The 18,063-nt window shown below is 41.8% G+C and overlaps 1 protein-coding gene across 4 annotated transcripts in view; it reads left to right on the top strand.

The window, feature by feature from the left end:
* Window positions 1-17,512, top strand: part of USP19 (ubiquitin specific peptidase 19) — a 48,032-nt gene extending 30,520 nt beyond the window's left edge. For 3 of the 4 annotated variants that reach the window (XM_032209996.1, XM_032209997.1, XM_032209995.1), the window contains exons 18-26: window positions 71-189; window positions 322-459; window positions 638-1,041; window positions 1,599-1,709; window positions 2,636-2,852; window positions 6,846-6,998; window positions 9,237-9,400; window positions 11,177-11,361; window positions 13,290-14,818. In XM_032209996.1, coding sequence (XP_032065887.1) covers window positions 71-189; window positions 322-459; window positions 638-1,041; window positions 1,599-1,709; window positions 2,636-2,852; window positions 6,846-6,998; window positions 9,237-9,400; window positions 11,177-11,361; window positions 13,290-13,508 — 1,710 coding nt within the window. In that variant the 3' untranslated portion in view covers window positions 13,509-14,818. Of the gene's footprint in view, window positions 1-70; window positions 190-321; window positions 460-637; window positions 1,042-1,598; window positions 1,710-2,635; window positions 2,853-6,845; window positions 6,999-9,236; window positions 9,401-11,176; window positions 11,362-13,289; window positions 14,819-16,446 lie in introns of those variants that run through there. The other variant, XM_032209998.1, reaches the window with a different exon arrangement.
* The last annotated feature ends 551 nt before the right edge of the window (window positions 17,513-18,063 follow it).

Genomic DNA, 18,063 nt, shown 5'->3' with positions numbered 1-18,063 from the left:
GGAGGACTGCCAGGGTTTCCATCTGAGATCATTGCTGCTTTGACTTATCATGTGGGCCATCTTTCCTTAGCGCCCTCAGGTGCCCAGCATTCCCATCACCAAATGTGCCGCCTGTCAGAAAAAGCAGCAGTCGGATGAAGAGAAGTTGAAGCGCTGCACTCGGTGCTATCGGGTCGGCTACTGCAATGTGTGAGTTATCCTCTGGCTCTCTCTCAAAGCCAGAGAGAGACCCCTTTTTCTTCTTGACTGCTGGGGGGGTGGGGGGATGGGAAGAGAGTCATTAGTTTCCCCATGAGAGACCTATTGTGTCTTTGTTTTCAGAGGGTGTCAGAGAACACACTGGTCCAACCACAAAACCTTGTGCCGCCCCGAGAATATTGGCTTCCCCTTTCTTATCAGCATACCCGAATCCCGCCTCACCTATGCACGATTAGCTCAGCTTTTGGAAGGCTACGCAAGGTAAAATATCTGGGTGCCAGCAGTATTTTTGGACATGGGTGGTTGTCTGGCTCATTTGTAGGCTTGGGTTAGGCTAGTCTCATTGCCTTTGCAGGACTAGCTGCTTTGAGGGAGGGGAAAAGGGGAGGAGGTATTTTAAGACTGCATTCTGATCAGCTGCTCTACTACTCCTTTTCAGGTACTCAGTCAGTGTGTTCCAACCACCTTTCCAGGTGGGTAGGATGCCGTCCGAGCAAGGCCTGCCTCTTCTGTCTTCAGAAAAACAAGAGCCTCCGGTCAGGAATAGCTGCGCTACAATGGGGTCGGCTGCCGCCGCCTCTGCCACAACTGTTGAAACTAGCGCCATGGAATCTGGGGACGGAGCCAGGGCCCCACACCTCTTGCAGGAGCCCCAGACATCTTTCTCCGCCCCTGAGCTACAGCCTGAATTAGGGGATGCCAGCACAGTCAGAAGCAAGATCCCCACGGGGAGAAGCTCAGGCCTAAGCTTAGATTCAGGTTACTCTGAATCACCTGCGGAGTTGCCGCTTGAGAGCTGTCTGGAACGGGAGCTGCCATATGAAAGAATCCCCAGGCCAGAAGGTGACTAAGCGCAGATTTCCCAGCTATCTTTTGCTTGAAATTTGCATTCCAAGGGAATCCTGGTGATTTTTCAGTGCAGTTCTGACCCAGCTTTGCCTTATATTTCTTCTTTTATGTATTTCTGTGGAGGAAGTAAGGGATAAGCATCTGTGCGATTCCTATTCTTAACTCTTGTCAAGGAACCAAATGTGAAATCCATATCATCAGCTATTTGTATTGTTGTGTTTTTCTCCTGTCTTCCTATGAAGCATGACTTGGAGAGTTGGGGTCAGGATAACAATATGTTCCATGTACGTTCCAGAGGGGGGTTGGGGGGGAGGGCTGAATACAGCTGAGTGGCAATGCTCAGAGTGAATGACAAGGAGTAATGATTCTGACGCAGGGCCATTGAACACTTTGTGTGGTTCCTCATAGCTGAGACATGCTGAATGGTGCCGTTTTCTACTTACCTGCTTCTCGGGCTGTAAGAAGGGGATTTGAGTTTTGATCAGGAAAAAGAAAAGCTGGCTAGCTATGCTGTGTCACTGACTCTCCCTCCCTCCTTCTCCTCCCTACAGCTGCCATTCCCGGTTATCAGCATCCAGCTGAAGGGCTGAGTTCTCAAGTTACTCAGTTTTACATCAATAAGATTGATGCAACCAGCAAGGAGCAGAAACTAGAGGATAAAGGTGAGAGTGCAGATTAAAAAGAGCTTAATGTTCCTGAAGAAAATCAGCTTGAATGTTTGATTGGGAAATGTCAGACGGAACCACACAGATTCAAGCATAGATGGTTATCAGCTACACCTGGTCACCTGAGCCGAGGAATGGTGCTATTGAATCATTGGAAAGTAAATGAGGATGGATGGATGGTTGGATGGGTAGATGCATGCACGCTCACTTTATAACTCCCATGCTGATGTTATGAAGCTCTACAGCAAAGATGTGGCATATTTGATTAATGCAAGTAAGCATATATAAATTGGTATTGTATTGTGAGTTGTAATACAAAGAAAACTGACTTTTGGGAATACTCATGTTATCTCCTTGCTCTCATCCTTCAGTACAGCTGTTCATCAGCTCTTACATATGTTTAGCAAATACTGGCATCCTAAATATTCTGACTGATTGAATGTTGCCTTATCTGTCCAATATCAGACATGTAATATATACTCCTCAAGATTTCTCAAACCAGCACAAGTCTTCAGCAGGAAAGCACAATACTGAGAGACAGAATTTCCAATTTTTTCCCTACTCCTCCTACTCCTCTTCAGGCTGCAGAATTTGTTTTGGTTTTGTTGTTGTTGTTGCAAAATTGCAGAAACACAATGGATTGTGATGTGTCCTTTTTGACACATTTTAGATATCTGTTTTGCTCTCCCCTCAGTGGCATAATACTTACCCCATCCACTAACCTGGAGAGCCAGCAGGTAGCCTAGCAGCATATTAAGGCTTGTAAGTTCTTATTCAGAGTCGTGTTAAAAATATGGCTTTGCTTTGCTTTATGCAAGCAAGAAAAAGGGGAACTACTTCTTGAGTTGTTAGTTCTTGGGTGTTTGTTTAGGCCCAGCATGGAGGAATGAGCAACAGCACTTCTAACCTTTTCTGCCTTGTAGGAGATGCCCCCCTGGATCTGACTGATGACTGTTCTCTGGCCCTGGTGTGGAAAAACAATGAAAGGATGAAAGAGTTTGTATTGGTGGAGTCTAAGGAGCTGGAGTGTGTCGAGGATCCAGGCTCTGCCAGTGAAGCAGCCAGGGCAGGACACTTCACCCTGGAACAGTGTCTCAACCTCTTCACCAAGCCAGAAGTCTTAGCCCCTGAGGAGGCCTGGTAAGGAAGAGATTTGTGGGATTTTTGTTTAGGCTATTTCCAAAAATTGATTGGTAATAAAGTAAATAAAGAAATTTGGTGTTTAAGGTTGTATCCTGTCCCCTGTGCTGTGGTTTGTCACAGTTTTAATTAACCTTGATTAAAGCTCCCAATTAACATTTAATTCCAAGGAAGCACTAGGCAACCTTGAATGTTGCTTAGATGAGAAAGTACGATTTAGGATTGAAGGGAAGCTTACTTTAGATAGGGTTTTCCTCTCAAAAAGATCAGGTTTGACCTTTGAAAGTACTTCGTGATTCAACTCTCTGGATCCACGTACAATGGCTCTGATAAAGAGCATTTGTGTCCCACTTTCACTAGTACACCAGTGTGACAGTTCCTATGCTGATTAGACTTACTGATCGCTACAGTCACCTTGGGTATAATGGAATAGCAGAGTTGGAAGGGACCTTGGAGGTCTTCTAATCCAGCCCCGTGCTGTAGCAGGTCTTGACTACTGTTGTGTATTTTCTATGGAGCTGCATTTGAAAATTGAATTTGGTGCAAAAAAATGGTGTCTAGACTGCTAACTGATAGAAGAACTATGTGGTGTTAAGCATGATTGAACTTATTAATGCTGATGTTTAACATGCTGAATAACCTAGGACAGTGTTTTTCAACTTTAGGGGCATTAAGATGTCTGGACTTCAGTTTCCAGAATTCCCCAGCTAACAGGCTGGCTGGAGATTTCTAGGAGTTGAAGTCCACAAATCTTAAAAATTTAAAAACATTGGTTTAGGGCCTGCCTCTTTGAGGGCCCACCTCTTCACCAGTCAGTTTGCCCAGTTACTGAGGTCAGTAGGAGAGGTCCTTTTGATGATCACTACGCTGCCAAAGCCTGGACTATTTTTGTATATAGGAAAGAAAGTTCTCTTATATAGCTCTGAAATATGCTTCTCCTTTTTGCATATAGTTTTATTGAAAGTTTTGAAAAGGAACATAAAAACTAATGCAAGCTAAGGCAAAGTAAGAAGGAAAAAAGAAATTAAAGAAAAAGCCAAAAATGCAAGAAAATAAAAAAGAAAGAATGAAAAAAGATATGAAGAAGTGGCTTCCAATCTTCTTTATAGTTGTTATAAGTACAATTTTAAAATTTGTCCTTTCTCTAAAGTTACATCATGATTCTCTTCTCTATAATCTTTCCTGTCTAATAATCAAAACCATAAATTGTATTTTTTTTTCTGTTTTACACAAAAAGTCCATAAGGGGTTTCCAGTCAGCAATAAACATAAATGTTGTCTTTTCTCCAATCAAAGAAGTCAATTTGGCCATCTCAGCAAGTTCCATCATCTTCATTAAGCATTCCTCCATTATGGATAATGCTAAATCTTTCCATCTTTGTGCATACAAATAATCTTTCTGTGCAGTTATCATATACAAAAACAAACTTTTCCAACTGTTTGTCCATTAATCCCAAAAGAAAGAACTCTGGTCTCAATTGTATATTAATATATAAAATTCTCTGAATCAGTTTATGTCTTTGAATACAAAAATTTGTAGCTTTTTTATACATCCACCAATCTGTAGGGTGCACTTCCCACGTGATATCCCAGCCCCCCACTCTCCAAGTGACATTCTTTAGGAAAATGGCAAAAACTAATATCTTTTGTCAAGCATTTGGTTTTTAGCTGAATTGTTTGGATGTTAAATGCATTAATTCTAATTTTGCCTTGACTTTGAGTACTTTTTAATTTTGTTTTCCAATTTGCATTTGTAATTGCTATAATTCTTCTTGAGTGTTGCATAAACAGAGAAGCAAGATATGCTTTGTTTATTTCACACTATTTATAGGTCACCAGATTCATTTAATGAATCAGACATTCGGACACATTGTGGTTTTTTTATATTTTGAAGTGTTTTGACATGCTTTGTAAGCATGTCAAAACACTTCGAAATTATAAACATTTACGCTTTTATAAATTTTTAAAAATCCCCGTAGGCAGTTTATAAATGATAAAAAAAACTATGTGATATAATACAATAAAACCTGGTACATTAATACTATATTTACATTTAGCAAAATCTTGACAATGGAAGAATAACTTAATACAGTAAAATCAGCTTAATCGCAAAAGATATTATTTACTCTACTCAACTCGAGCAAATTGGACAAAAAGGTATTCAAACTCTGACTGAAATAAATAAAATCCAAACTTTGCTCTCTATTGGGAAGGAGGCCATCCTTTAAAATAAGCTCTGTCCTCAGTGACACACAGGGTGGTCAGAAGGTTTGCCAAACCTAATTTATGGAAGCAGTGTGTCTCTTTGTTTCAACGTGCATAATGCTTAAAAAGTTCAGCACCTTGAGTTGACTGAAAGAAAGTCTGGCATGAAAGACATTCAAAACTATTGCCACCATCTGTACTTGCACAGAGAGTAACAGCTTGCTGCAGACCAAGGATGGAGAGGCAGGAGGAGGAGTTGCCTGGTGGAGGGACCCATCTAAAACCAGTAGAATGCTTCCATTCAGTTTCAGATATTCCTTCTTTATTACGATGTTATCTGCATTAACGTCAGGTGCAAACAGCCGGAACTAATCCACAAATAGGACCAAGTAGAGACTTTATTGCTGATCACCTATATGACGAGAATCTCGCCAGGTTGTCTGCCTTCCTTTGAAAACAAGCAAATACAGACCTAAGGGTTGGACCTCAGGTGTTTCCTCTCCTGAACTGACTCCAAGCTGGAATGTCTCCTCTCCTTCAGCCGGTGATCCCACCACAATTAAATTTATTTTTCCCTTCATCCAGGCCTAAATATTCTCAGGAGTCATGTTTCAGGGTCCCTAAGTACTAATGAGCAATCTGTGATCTGCATATTGAGGACACCTTAGCCCAAACCTTCAGATGACATCCCCCAGCAATTTATATTGATATTAAGGAACACGGAGGGCAAAAGAGAACTTACGGCATCCCCCAGACCATGAGGTGAAACTAGCAACTTTCCACAGCACTAGCTGGCAAATAATCTAGGAGAGCCACCAGACCCTGTGCTTTCCATACCCAGCCTAGTTTTCTGATGTGACTATGCTTGGTGCTAGCCCAAATTGCCAAAAGGATTGACAGGCTTATGATCTGTCTCCCCCAGGCATTGCAGGAGAGCATTAACAAGATGGAAAGCTCTGCTAAATAGTGTAATTATTGGGATTGTCACTTAGACGTACCCAGCTGTCAAGGATAAATTACCTGGGCACATCATGTTGTTCACTAAATGATGGAACATGGAAATGTTCTTTTTTTTCAATTAAGAAGTTCAGGTTTTGTGCTCGGTTACTAAATTAGCTTCTTATATTTAATTGTGCCTGTTGTGATCATCTTTGAGTTTAGAAATTTTATTATTAGCTTTAGCAATAGGGCGAGCACAACTTCTGCCAGCTTGAGAGAGACATCAGGCTTTGTGTGACAAGTCAAGGACTGCATTGCAGGGCCCATTTTGGTCTGTGGGCTCTGAATTTTAAGGGATGGAATGGATGCATCTCTAAATCCCAGAATACAAAAAAGGGGCCCACACCTTTGGCCCCTCCTACTCTTGGGCTCCACAAAAGAGATATCCTATGGGACCACAGGATACCCACCCCCAGCACACTTTTTTCAGTACTAGCATTAGCTTGACTTCATCACTTAAAATATTTGCTATTTAAAAATATATAAAATTCTAAAATATAGAATTCACTACCGGTATCAATATAGCACATTCTTACTTGTATAAGGGTTAAGAACAAACCAGTTATCAGAAACCAATGGCAAGACCTTTCAGGTAGAACCAAGAAATAAATCCTTTTTTTTTTTTAAAGAAAACTCTCTAGTGCTAGACATTTTTCTCTCAAGATGGCTGTTCTGAGGGCCATCGTATTGGTTTCTCTTAGTGAGAATACCAGAACTCTTTAGCTTGACAATAACAGCCGGTGATGCTGAGGAACCTTCTTTATCTTTCTACCTGCTCTGTTTTCCACAGGTATTGCCCAAAGTGTAAGCAGCACCGTGAGGCATCCAAGCAGCTGATGCTATGGCGTCTGCCCAACATCCTTATCATACAGCTCAAGCGCTTTTCCTTCCGCAGCTTTATTTGGCGAGACAAGATCAACGACATGGTGGATTTCCCAGTCAGGTGAGGTTATGGCAAGGTGTGTCGCTTTATTCATCTCTTTAACATCGTGGAGACCCAAGCAGTTCTTTAGATAGGACCATTCTGAGCAACAAAGGATGGTTTATACTATTTGGGCTTTGTCATACATCCAGGACCAATTAACCTAACACATAAAGAGAGGGACAGTCTTTTGGGGAATTCTTTCCCCTTAATTCTGGGCCTTTGATCATTCTGGTATTGGAGGTTCTCTGCTATAAATGTGGAAAGAGACTCAGAGAGGATCTGTCTGCCCCTGGCCCACAGAGACCTTGCCTCTCTTCTTGAAAGCCATCTGAACAGGAGGAGAGAGAGCTATTGCTTCTTACTTTCCTTTGTATGGAGAAAGGCATTGCTTCCTCCATGTAGAGGGAGGAAAGAAGAGAATAGAGAAAGGGTAACAAAAAGGCAATGTCTTCCCATAGTCTGTTTCTGAGGTAACTGAGCCACAGGATTTGAGGAAACACTAATCTTTGCAGCTGAATTAAACTGCACTGTTGATTTGCTTCAGTTTATGGATGGGATGGTGGGGTGTATATCAAAGCTGCTCCAGGAATGGGATATATTTACTGTCTTCAGTGACCATTTATTTGATGAAAGAAGGCTCACTGTAAAAACAGCTTAACTCCTCACATAAACATTCTTCGTATTTGTAGCAGCAGTTCCTCTACTGTTTTGAATTAATCTTCTCACTTTGAAATAAATGAGCTGAGTTCATTTTTCTCATCATCACCATCCACTTGATTTTTCTCCCTCTGGGAATTAAATGGGGAGGTTTTGGAGCATATTTCATAAAGCGAGCCACCTCAGAAGTCATGATGTTGGTCACTCCAAGGCTTGCTGTGTCTGAGCATGATTGTGGAGTACACAAAACAGTCTGAAAGCAAAAAAGCCATATGCGTGTATTTATCTTTGGGCAACGGCGAACATTCCTCTTCGGGCAGAACATATAAACCATATAGTATAGTATAGCCTTTATTGTCATTGTACAAAATAAATACAATGGAATTGGTTATGCTGAATAAGGTCATTGGCTGTTCTAGTACTTTAGTCTCTACAGCAAGAGTGCGCAATCCTTTCAAGAGGAGGGCAAGCCCAAAGTTTGCCTGGCTTGTTGAGATGGAATAAAACCTCCACCTGGTTTTGAGAGACGGGAGTTTTAAAAGGCAAAACGGGGGCCTTGCATCGGCAGGACATAAGGGATCTATTTAGTTCTGAAGCTTCCAAATCAGAACATAGCGAAAAAGGGACCAACCCACTTTAAGGGTTATACTGAGAGCCATGGAAGGGATACTGGCAAATTGAATGGAAATGTTGAAAATGGATTTTAAAAAAATAATAATCTGTATGTTTAACAGATATATGAGTCATTTTACATTATAGTTTTTTCAGTGTATATAATAAGCTATCAGGAGTCTTTGTGGAGTCAGAGGTATAGAAATACTGTATTGTAATAAATACATATTTATTGCACTTGTTCTACACTTTTTTGATCATTAGTTATCTGATCTTTTAAACGGAACACGCCAAGCATGAAATCCCAACCTAACAGCCTAAATCAGAGACCTCTTGATTATAGGAATCTTAATTGGGTTAATGGGATAGGATTCTTTCGATCTCTTCCTTAAACAGTAATCAAATTCTGACTGAAATTCTAGAAGCAGAGGCGTCCACTAAGAACGTTGGGTTCCTTTTTCATTCTTCTTTGCTCTGAAAACAAAAACAAAACCGTGGATGTGTATTTGGAATAGCACAAAGACTCATCTTTTTTTCTTGGATTATTATGTGGATGATTATCAGACCATGCATGATTGTTCCAGAAAGAAGATACCTGCGGGGGTTTCTCTTTTTTAAAAAAAAAGTTGAGGCAAAGAAGCCATTAACCACTGAAAAGATGTGAATTCAAATTAGATTTTGGGCCCCGATCCATTTCAGATTGGATGGCCACTCCATTACAAGAGAGAGTTAAGTTCAAAGCAAAACTTGACTCCAAAGCTCTCAAAATTCTTTCATATATGCCCCAGTGGCTGCCTTCCTGTATTCAATCTTCTGTAATAGTATGGTTTGTATTGATCTGAGTTTAAGTCCAGCTAAAGATACAGGGAAGGCTGTCTCAGTAAAGAAGGCTAGCTGGTAAACAGGGTTGCCTCTAAGAAAGAAAAGATAGGAATGGAATTGGGTACAAAGTATGCAACTGTCTAACTTCCTCTATTCTATCCTCAGGAGCTTGGACCTGAGCAAGTTCTGCATTGGCCAGAAAGATGAGCAGCAGTTGCCCATGTATGATCTGTATGCAGTAATCAATCACTACGGGGGCATGATTGGTGGGCACTACACAGCCTGTGCCCGGCTGCCTAGTGACAAGAACAGCCAACGTAGTGATGTTGGTGAGTAGGGGAAGACTTTAGCTCCACTAATCTTCAACAGGTGAGCCAGGGAATTCATGTAGAAGAGGGATTTTCTGTTTCCTGCTAGAGGTTTCATGGAAACCTAGGATCAACTTCATATGACTTTTAAGATTGCACATCCAGTTGAAGGGGGGGGGGAGACCCCTCCTTTTCTGTTCCCAGTCCTTAGATCTTTTTGCTGTTGTTCTACAAGAAATGTGTACAATGGATGCAAGTCATTTCAGATCTCACTCCCCTCAGATGGCACAGTGCAGATCTAAATTTTAGTTCAGTCCTTCCTCCTAATTTAATGGATCTATCTGCAGAATTCAGCGAGATAGTGTTGTGCCACATGTAAGTAGTGTGATTGGGAAAATAAATATCTGAGGCACCATTAGTTGCTCTTAGCCTGCCCAACAAAATGGCCCCAGGCATATTTGTTAATTCTGTTCTGTTTCATGTTGTCAGGCAAACAGAAAGGTTAATAGATCAGGCAACCTTAGAGATTAATTTAGAATAACCTCAGTTCCAATTGAAGAAGTTCTCTGGCATTGACAGCCCTTAGCTGTTTTCCAGAGGAGGGATATTGAATTTTCCTCTGTGCTGCTCTGGGAGTGTTCTCACTTTTAAAAAAAAATCTTTCTTGGCAGAGGACAAAGAGTATAAAAAATAGAAGATAATTTGTCACAGATTCAGTGGATTCTGCCAATTTCTCATTATTCAGACTTAGGCAAGGCCAGAAATGAGAAGAATACTTAGTTGGGGTATTTGGCCTGGTGCTGCCTTTGAAGCAGCACATTCAATGATACCTTCCTCCGTTATAGAACGAAACATTGCTCGTCGGTGTTGTTTTGCCTGCTTTGTTCACTTTAAAGGAGAAAGAAACAGTCCCCTGTCCTTATTGGAACAAGCTTGGTACAGTGATAGATCAACTTGAAATATCCAAGAACAGCCCAGCTGCAAAGTAATAAGGAATTGGATAGTAGTTCAGAATGGCTGTTTATAATTTCTCTGCCCTCGGAGGTCACGTTCAATAAAAGTTCCTTCCACATTTGGGGATTAGGAAGATGGAGGGAAGAAAGCTGATTACTTACTGCATGTGCTTAGTAGGATATTGATACTGATGTCTTCTCCCCCACCCCCAAGAGTATTATTTGCTGGAAAAGGTCTAAGGAGGATTATTGTTGCTTCAGGTATAATTTGCTCAAGAGTCTGGTATCTAGTTACTTAGCCTCCTTGCTCTTAGAGAAAGAGGCTAGAGTTCTAGCATCTTCTGGTCAGCACAGAAGCTGGCAAAGTGGTCCAAATGAGGAATCTTTGAAAGGTTATATTTGCTATTTCCTGAGTTGCTACTACCCCCCCCCCTTTTTTTTCCTGTTAGCAACATTGTCCTCCTGATGCTTGGTTTAATTTATCGCAGTCAGAAAAGATAGTTGAATTTAGCATCATTAAATATTTCTCCATACACTGAATACATTTTAACAGGAGGATCAGTGGGAATAGCATCTCCTTTTAACTATGTAGCTGACCAACACTCCTTCCTCCAATATGCCACCACTGCCATGAAAGCAACATTCATGAGCTCAGTTCTGAAGGCAAGACAAAACTACAGAATCAGAACACTTAAGGTGCAAATTACATTTGAGTCTGTAGGTTAAAAAAAAAGGTATAACTTTTGAAGACGTGAGATGGCAGGAGCAGAAGTAGTAGGCCTCTGCACGAGGTGGCCCGTGCTTTGAAAGACTCCATGCTTATCCCTCTCCTCCCTTCTTTCAGGTTGGCGGCTCTTTGATGACAGCACCGTGACTACAGTGGATGAAAGCCAGGTTGTGACCCGATATGCTTATGTGCTTTTCTACCGCCGACGGAATTCTCCTGTAGATAGACCCCCTCGAGGACCTCCTCGTCCCTCAGATCCCCGAGCGGACTTGGCTCCATCTGCAGAAGCAGCAGCCAGTCAGGTGAGGAGTTCCTTCAGTCCACCTTGGGAAGACTGGACTGAACTAATTCTTTTTTTTTTTCATTGTTGGCAATTGAGATATCTGCTGGGCTCTGCTTGCAGCTGTGGCCGAGAGAGTGGGGAGCTGTGGGTGCTGTTTGTCCTCTGGTATATCCCAGTGAAATGCTGGAGAAAAACAAGTATATAAGATGGCAGGAAAAACATTGCAAAAATGAGAAATCCTTACAAGTGTGTGTGTCTGTTGGAATGGGGGAGTGAAAAGACGCTTTCTTCTCGGGAGCCAGAAGGGATACACCAGCTCAAAACTGTAGAGTTGAATTTAGAGCAATTGTGGAAAAGATATTATCTCTGGAAAATGTATTTCAAGAGATAATAGTAAATTGTTAGGGACGATGCAGCGCAACAGAACTCAAACAGCCAGCGGAGTTCTGAGGCATGAAAACTGGCTTGATGACTTTGAGCAAGTCAGTCTCTTCGAGCCCAATTTGCCTCACAGGGTTGTTGTGGTGGGGAAAATAGAGGAGGAATGAATACTGTATTAAGTATATATCACTTTGAGTTACTGATGATGATGATGATGGTGGTGGCAGGATATAAAATAAATTTCTTACGCACTCAGTTCTGCAGTTAGATTCCTCTCCCTTCTCTTTCTCCTTTATTTCCCACCCCCTAATATGGTAAGACTGGGCTTCTCTCAAATGTTGTCAATGATCTTAGCATAGTTAGCAATGAGGACTTTCAAATACAAGTGTAATTGTGGCCCCAAGTATACCCTAGGATTCTGTAGCCATGTGGTATAGTGGGATCCATGTGGTATAATGGCTTCCTAGGTGGAAAGTTAAGTTGGGCTTCATCCAAGGATATGAAAGACGGGCTGCATTAGCCTTGTCCTTTCTGAGCCTCCTACAGTTTGCTGACAGTCCATTTTGAGCTTGGCGTCTGCTCAGGCTTTTGGAAAACATATACCTGTGGAGGAGAAATAGGCCCAGAAAGACCTATTCAGAGGGTCTTTATGCTTAAGCCATGATTCCTTTTATGCCTATGGTCACTCGCAGCAGGCCCTTACATCAGTTCCAGCATTTCCTTCCCAGAACAAGCTTTAAAACTTGAGAACTTGGGAAGAAGCAGCGCCTGTCCACAAAACCCAGGGGACCAAATGGGGAAAGATGATATGGATGCTTTGGCTTTAAATATCAGTAGAAAATCGATGTGATTGGCTGACTGCCCGGAGTGGATCATCCTGCACATGAAAATATGGTCTATGACTGATTACCCTTTGACTAATTTCTCCTGTGCATCTGTCTTAATTAAAAAGAAAAGGAGATTACTATACTTACTTATCATCTCAGACTGGTCTTTATGATTTTTCACTTACCAAAGGCTTAGATTAGGCTTCTCATCCTTTAAAATTCTCACCTGCACACACTTGGATGCTACCGGTTTATCTTCAGTTCCTCATGTTCTCATCAGCAAGAGCTTGTCTGTGACTGGCTGTTCCCACTCAGTGTGACTGGTTGGCCAACCGAATGTCCTTTGTTCGCACAAGAAAGCATGAACAGTGATTATTTGGTGCCTGTGTTTATTGAATGGAATAAGTTGGCAGACTGGGAAGATTTCCACCAAGCCAGCCAGCATGTATGCCTAACTGATAGGTTTTTCCTCCATCTTCATGTGGCTTGTGCTATTCACTCTGTCCCAAGGAGGTCCTTGTTATCTAAACATGGCCTACTATTAGAATTGTAATCAGGCAGATATATAGGCTGTTTCAGAAAACTGGCAGTGTGAAGGGCAGGGTCTCCGGGATAGCCACATTATAAGTGAGATGGGCAGTTGTATAAATTACATAAAAGAAGCAGGACAAAGCATGGGTGATTGAGGGGTTTGCCATTATGTTCTCCTCAAGTGCTGACGCAGGTTTCCACATCGCAGGCTTCTCTGCTCTGGCAGGAACTGGAGGCTGAAGAGGATGCTGCCAGAAGGCTGATGAGGAACCCTTGGAGGTCTTGCAGCCAAAGGACAAGAAAACTCAGCTCAGAGTGTCCTGATGAAGGCCATGTCCGATACTTTGTCCTGGGCACCATGGCGGCCATTGTGGCACTCTTCCTCAATGTCTTCTACCCTCTCATCTATCAGACCCGCTGGCGGTAGCGGCAGTAGCAAGGCACCTGGAAGATGGCAGCCAGCTGCAGTGTTGTCCTCTATGGCATCTTTGTAGCTAAGTGGCTAGGATGCCAAGTAGCACAAGATGAAGCCCTAATGTCAGTCCTATGTTGAAGACACCAGGCCCAGTGCCTTTTCTCTCCAGCTGATTAATTACATGGATTTACAGTCACAGGAAGTTCTCATCTAAGCATCTAGATAGTTGATATTTCTCTGGAATAAATCTTTCCTAAATAGCTCTTGAAAACTACGTCATATGAATCAAGGGCTAGCAAATGACTGTAGCTCAACAGAGTCTGCAGATCCACAGATATTTTGTCCATAATGATGTGGTTGTAAGATTGACCTGACTGCCATCTATCCTGATAGAATTCCCCTAATTTGGCTGACACCAACATCCCCTGAGAGAGTTATTGCAAGACTGATCATTTCCTCATTGGCCCCTTGTTTGAAGGAAGTCAAAGATTTTTAATGACCATCTTTTCCATTATTGGGGGAGGGAAGATGTATCATTGACTTTTATAAACATTGGTGGGTTAGATTTCTTTACCATGCTGTAACCAGAGAGTTCAGCCTCCCCTGTTTTTTTTAAAAAGCATATTAGATATTGATCTAGCTATGCCACTGTATTTGGATACGAGTATAAAGGAACACTCTTTTCTCCTCCTTCTCCTTCCTTATCTTGCATTTTGCTTCTGTACATATTTTTGTGGATGCTTGCGTGCCTATTTCTGTGCATGCATAAAGTAAAAGTTAAAGTAAGGAGTTACTATTGATTGACCCTGTAGTATTTTAATCTGGCCCTGCAATCTGGGATATAAAACGTCTCTTGTGCCTTCAGACTATCAGCTCAAATAGCTTGACATAGGACCTCAGCTTTAGCCAGGAGTCAGAGTTGAGAACTCCTAGACTTGGAATGAGTCAAATTCTTTGTTTCACCCTTTTGTTATTTTTATTAATATTATTCATACGCAATCTAATTCCTAACATCTTTACAGATTCTTCCTAGTAGTAGTTTCAGAGAACCTTTTCAGATTCTTTAGGGAAGGAGAAAAGATTTCAGGTTAACCATTCCTGATGGCCGGTTATTCTCGCTGTGTCTCAAGGAATGAAAAGTTACTAACAATAGTAATGCCAACGAGCAGGGTCTGGCGGGAGCCTTTTCATTTTGGAGAAGGGAAGCCCCTCTAAACTATCCTCCACTGTCTTGGTGAATGAAAAGTTAGCATTGTGCAGAGGAAAAACTTTCACTGTATTTATTTATTTATTGTATTTAATAAAAATCAAGGTATTCTAAACACTGTTGATTCTCTTTCTTTTACTTTCAGCTGCTTTTCCATTCAGCAGCCACGTTTCTAAAAGTAACAGATTTCTTCCAATCCCTTTGGTCACGTGCATATTGTATTGACCTCTAAAGTTGCATTGGTGCTGGTGAAAAAAGAATAAGCTGCAGCAAAGCGAAAGCTATAGAAATGATAAAGCGGAAGGGGACTCCATGCTAGGAGAGAACTTTGTGTGTTCTATGATTTTGTGGCAGCTCAGAATTTGTTGTGTGCTGCTATGAAATTTAGTGTTGATTTAAAACAAGAATGGGCAGTCTTCAGCAAAAATTAATTTCCAGCGACTGGGTAGTGCTTTGGATTTGAAAGCAGAAAAGTGGAGTCTTTTCCAATGCTTCTAAAAAAAGTTGCAGCTGTCTTAAGGAGTTAATAAGTTTTGCAATGCTACAGATTTAACAGCAAAATTACTATCTGTAGGGGTTGCATTTGCTCCCACAAGGATTCCAAACCTTTTTTTTTTTTTTTGCTATCAAATCAATAGCATTGCACACCTTAATAATTACATGCAGGTGATCTCTCAGAAAGCAAATGGGGAGGAATTTGGGTGCAGAATCCCTAAGAAGAATGAACCATCGATCTTGCTCTAGATGACCAGGAGAGTGAGAAATGGAAGAGAGAAGAAAAGGAGAGCAAAATATGTGGGCACTCCCCATTGTTGTATTAAAGTTAGTTTAACAAGTAGTTGCCCTGCCCACATAATGGAATGTGGCTGTTGACCCCAAGGTAGTTCTCTTGTTTTAACCTAAACAACCAGGCTTGGTTTGCCTATATTGATTTAAGAACTACAAAAATGCTTTTAAATCTAGGAGGGTGAAAAAATTAAAGCTGAATCGTTTATAGGATTTTACAGTCAGTAGGTAAAGTTTTAGCTATTTGCCCTTCTCTGCTAGTAGTAGAATATCTTCAGCATAATGTCTAGGAAATTCTCAGTCATCCAGGTCATGGTTGTCCCAAAAGTGCTTTTTTCAAGATACAACTGGACTTTCTGGTTTAGAAAGTCCAGCTGCCTCTTGAAAAAAGCACCTTTGGGACATCTTCAGCATAATAACTACCCCGTAATTTGTATAATTCATACAGATTGCCTCATTCCAGGTTTTTTTTTTTTTGGGGGGGGGGGGTGTTATAGAATTAAGTTTGGCTTAGAGTTTTCCAAATTGTACAGAGTAGATGAGACAACCCTAGATTAATAAGTGATTATGCAGGAGTTATACAGAAGCAACTTATTGGTAAGGCTGTGGGTGCGTCTGTTTGTATGTGAATACCATATGTAATATAAACTGAAATTAAATTATATTTCACAGACAGATTTCACAGGCTTCTAAGTAATAGTCTGGTCCTTGTTCTGGAACATCACACATCTTTCAAGACTATAATTATTTCTACCACATTCTGTTTTAATAAAAGCATAACTTTGTTTGATACATAAATATGTATTTTGTGGCTTTTGATCATTTCAGATTTTAATGGAACAAAATGTTTTTGTTTGAATCCCTCTGGGAAGTGAGGTGGGGGGGAAGGGAATAAATAACTTTTGTGGATCCTCTGCGGTTTTATCGTTTCTGTCTAATCCTTTGTTCTATTTGCAGGGCATTAGCTCTCCTTCCTTTGGACCCAGCCTGACAACTGATGTTGCTCCTGCTCTGGCACCAGAAGGGGTTGCAGAGCACCCCGCTCCATCCTACAGCAACATGGAGGAAATTGACTAAAAGCATGGTGTGCTGGAGGAGGGCAGTGTACATACGAAGGCTTGGTTTCGTGGCTTCCCCCACACCACTCCCTGGTGCACCCCTGCAGTGGGAAGGAGGAGGAGGAGCTGCTGTGACCTTTTTTTTGAGCACACAAGCACTTTCTGCTCCATCCATGCCTCCTCCTCTCCTGCCAGATGGAAAGGTCCTTTTTGTGTCCCCTACCCGAAGCTGCTCTGTGCCGGCATGCAGGGGGGAAATTTTGTGAGCCCCCAGTGCAATCCCCGAAGCTCCTGTCCTGTCCCCCCCCCCCCCCCAACTTCCTTCCGAGCTCTGGTTAGGTTCATCCTGCACAGAGAAGCAGCAGATGCGCTTCCACATGCTCAGCCTGCCCTGCTGTAAGCCAAGGGGGAAGGGGCCATTGGTCTCTGCCCCTAAGAGATCTTCTCCCACTTTGCCATACCACCGTGCCTGCTTCACAAGCTTCCATGCCCTCGCTGCCTGTTCCTCTGCTCTCCCAGATCTCCTCTTCCTCAGCAGCCTGAGCTCAGGACACCATCTTGGCCGCAGAATCGGCCTGTGGGAGAGAAGCAGAGCTCCCTCTTTCTCTCGGTCCCTTCACCAGCATTGTGTCATCTTGTCAGGGAGAAGGAGGCTGGTGGTTGGCACCTGCTATTCCCCCTCTTCCTTCACAAAGGCTACAGAGTGGTGGCTGCCCTACTATTTGGCTATCTTCAGTAATTTTGGATTTTTTAATCCCTCGCGGTTTCCTTGGGTTGAAAAGCCACTGCCAGCACTATCACTATTTAAATATTTGGCTCCTTCTCCCTTTCACCCACCCTCAGAATTGCTGTAACCAAATGAGGCTGTCCGGGGCCTTTCCCTAGGAAACCTTTGTCTTGCTCTCCGTTTGTATAAAGTTGGTGTTTGTCTTGGGTCCTGAGTCATTAAATTTTACTTAATGCTGCTTGTTTCTGTTTTTGTGTGCATTAAGTCTGCTGCCATGCCACTCTGGCATAGATTACCAGCCTGGTTACCAGAATTAATTACAATTCTCTAGAATTAATTACAACCAGAGTTAAAACTTTCGTTCTATCGCTTTGGTAAGTTTGATATTCTTAGCCAAAAAAAGTGCTATAAATCAGGGTTTTCAGGATATCCTTGTTGTTTCTTATTATAAACTGAATGTGTTTCTGCTACATGGTTTGTTCCTCTATGTGTATTTACAACACGAAAACAAAGCAATAGCAGCAGTTAAATGGATGGGCTGGTACAGGGGCGGCTCAGAGTCTAAAATTCATCATCTTCAGCCATGGAAACTCATTTATGATACAATTAAGACTCTCAGTGGTTGCTGTAGGAATTTAATGTAAGAAGATCCCTATTGCCTGCTACCTTCGGTTAAATGGCCAGGACATAAATATCATCAGTAATATGTTGCCTATTTGCAGTAGTGAATGTATATTATAACATGGATCTTAACCCAGCCTTAAATCTCAACACATTGTATTATGGCAT

This window comes from Thamnophis elegans, chromosome 2, assembly GCF_009769535.1.
Source record: "Thamnophis elegans isolate rThaEle1 chromosome 2, rThaEle1.pri, whole genome shotgun sequence".
Taxonomy (NCBI): Eukaryota; Metazoa; Chordata; class Lepidosauria; order Squamata; family Colubridae; genus Thamnophis; species Thamnophis elegans.
Note: the sequence above shows the minus strand (reverse complement) of the source record. Positions and strands in the feature narration are given on the sequence as shown.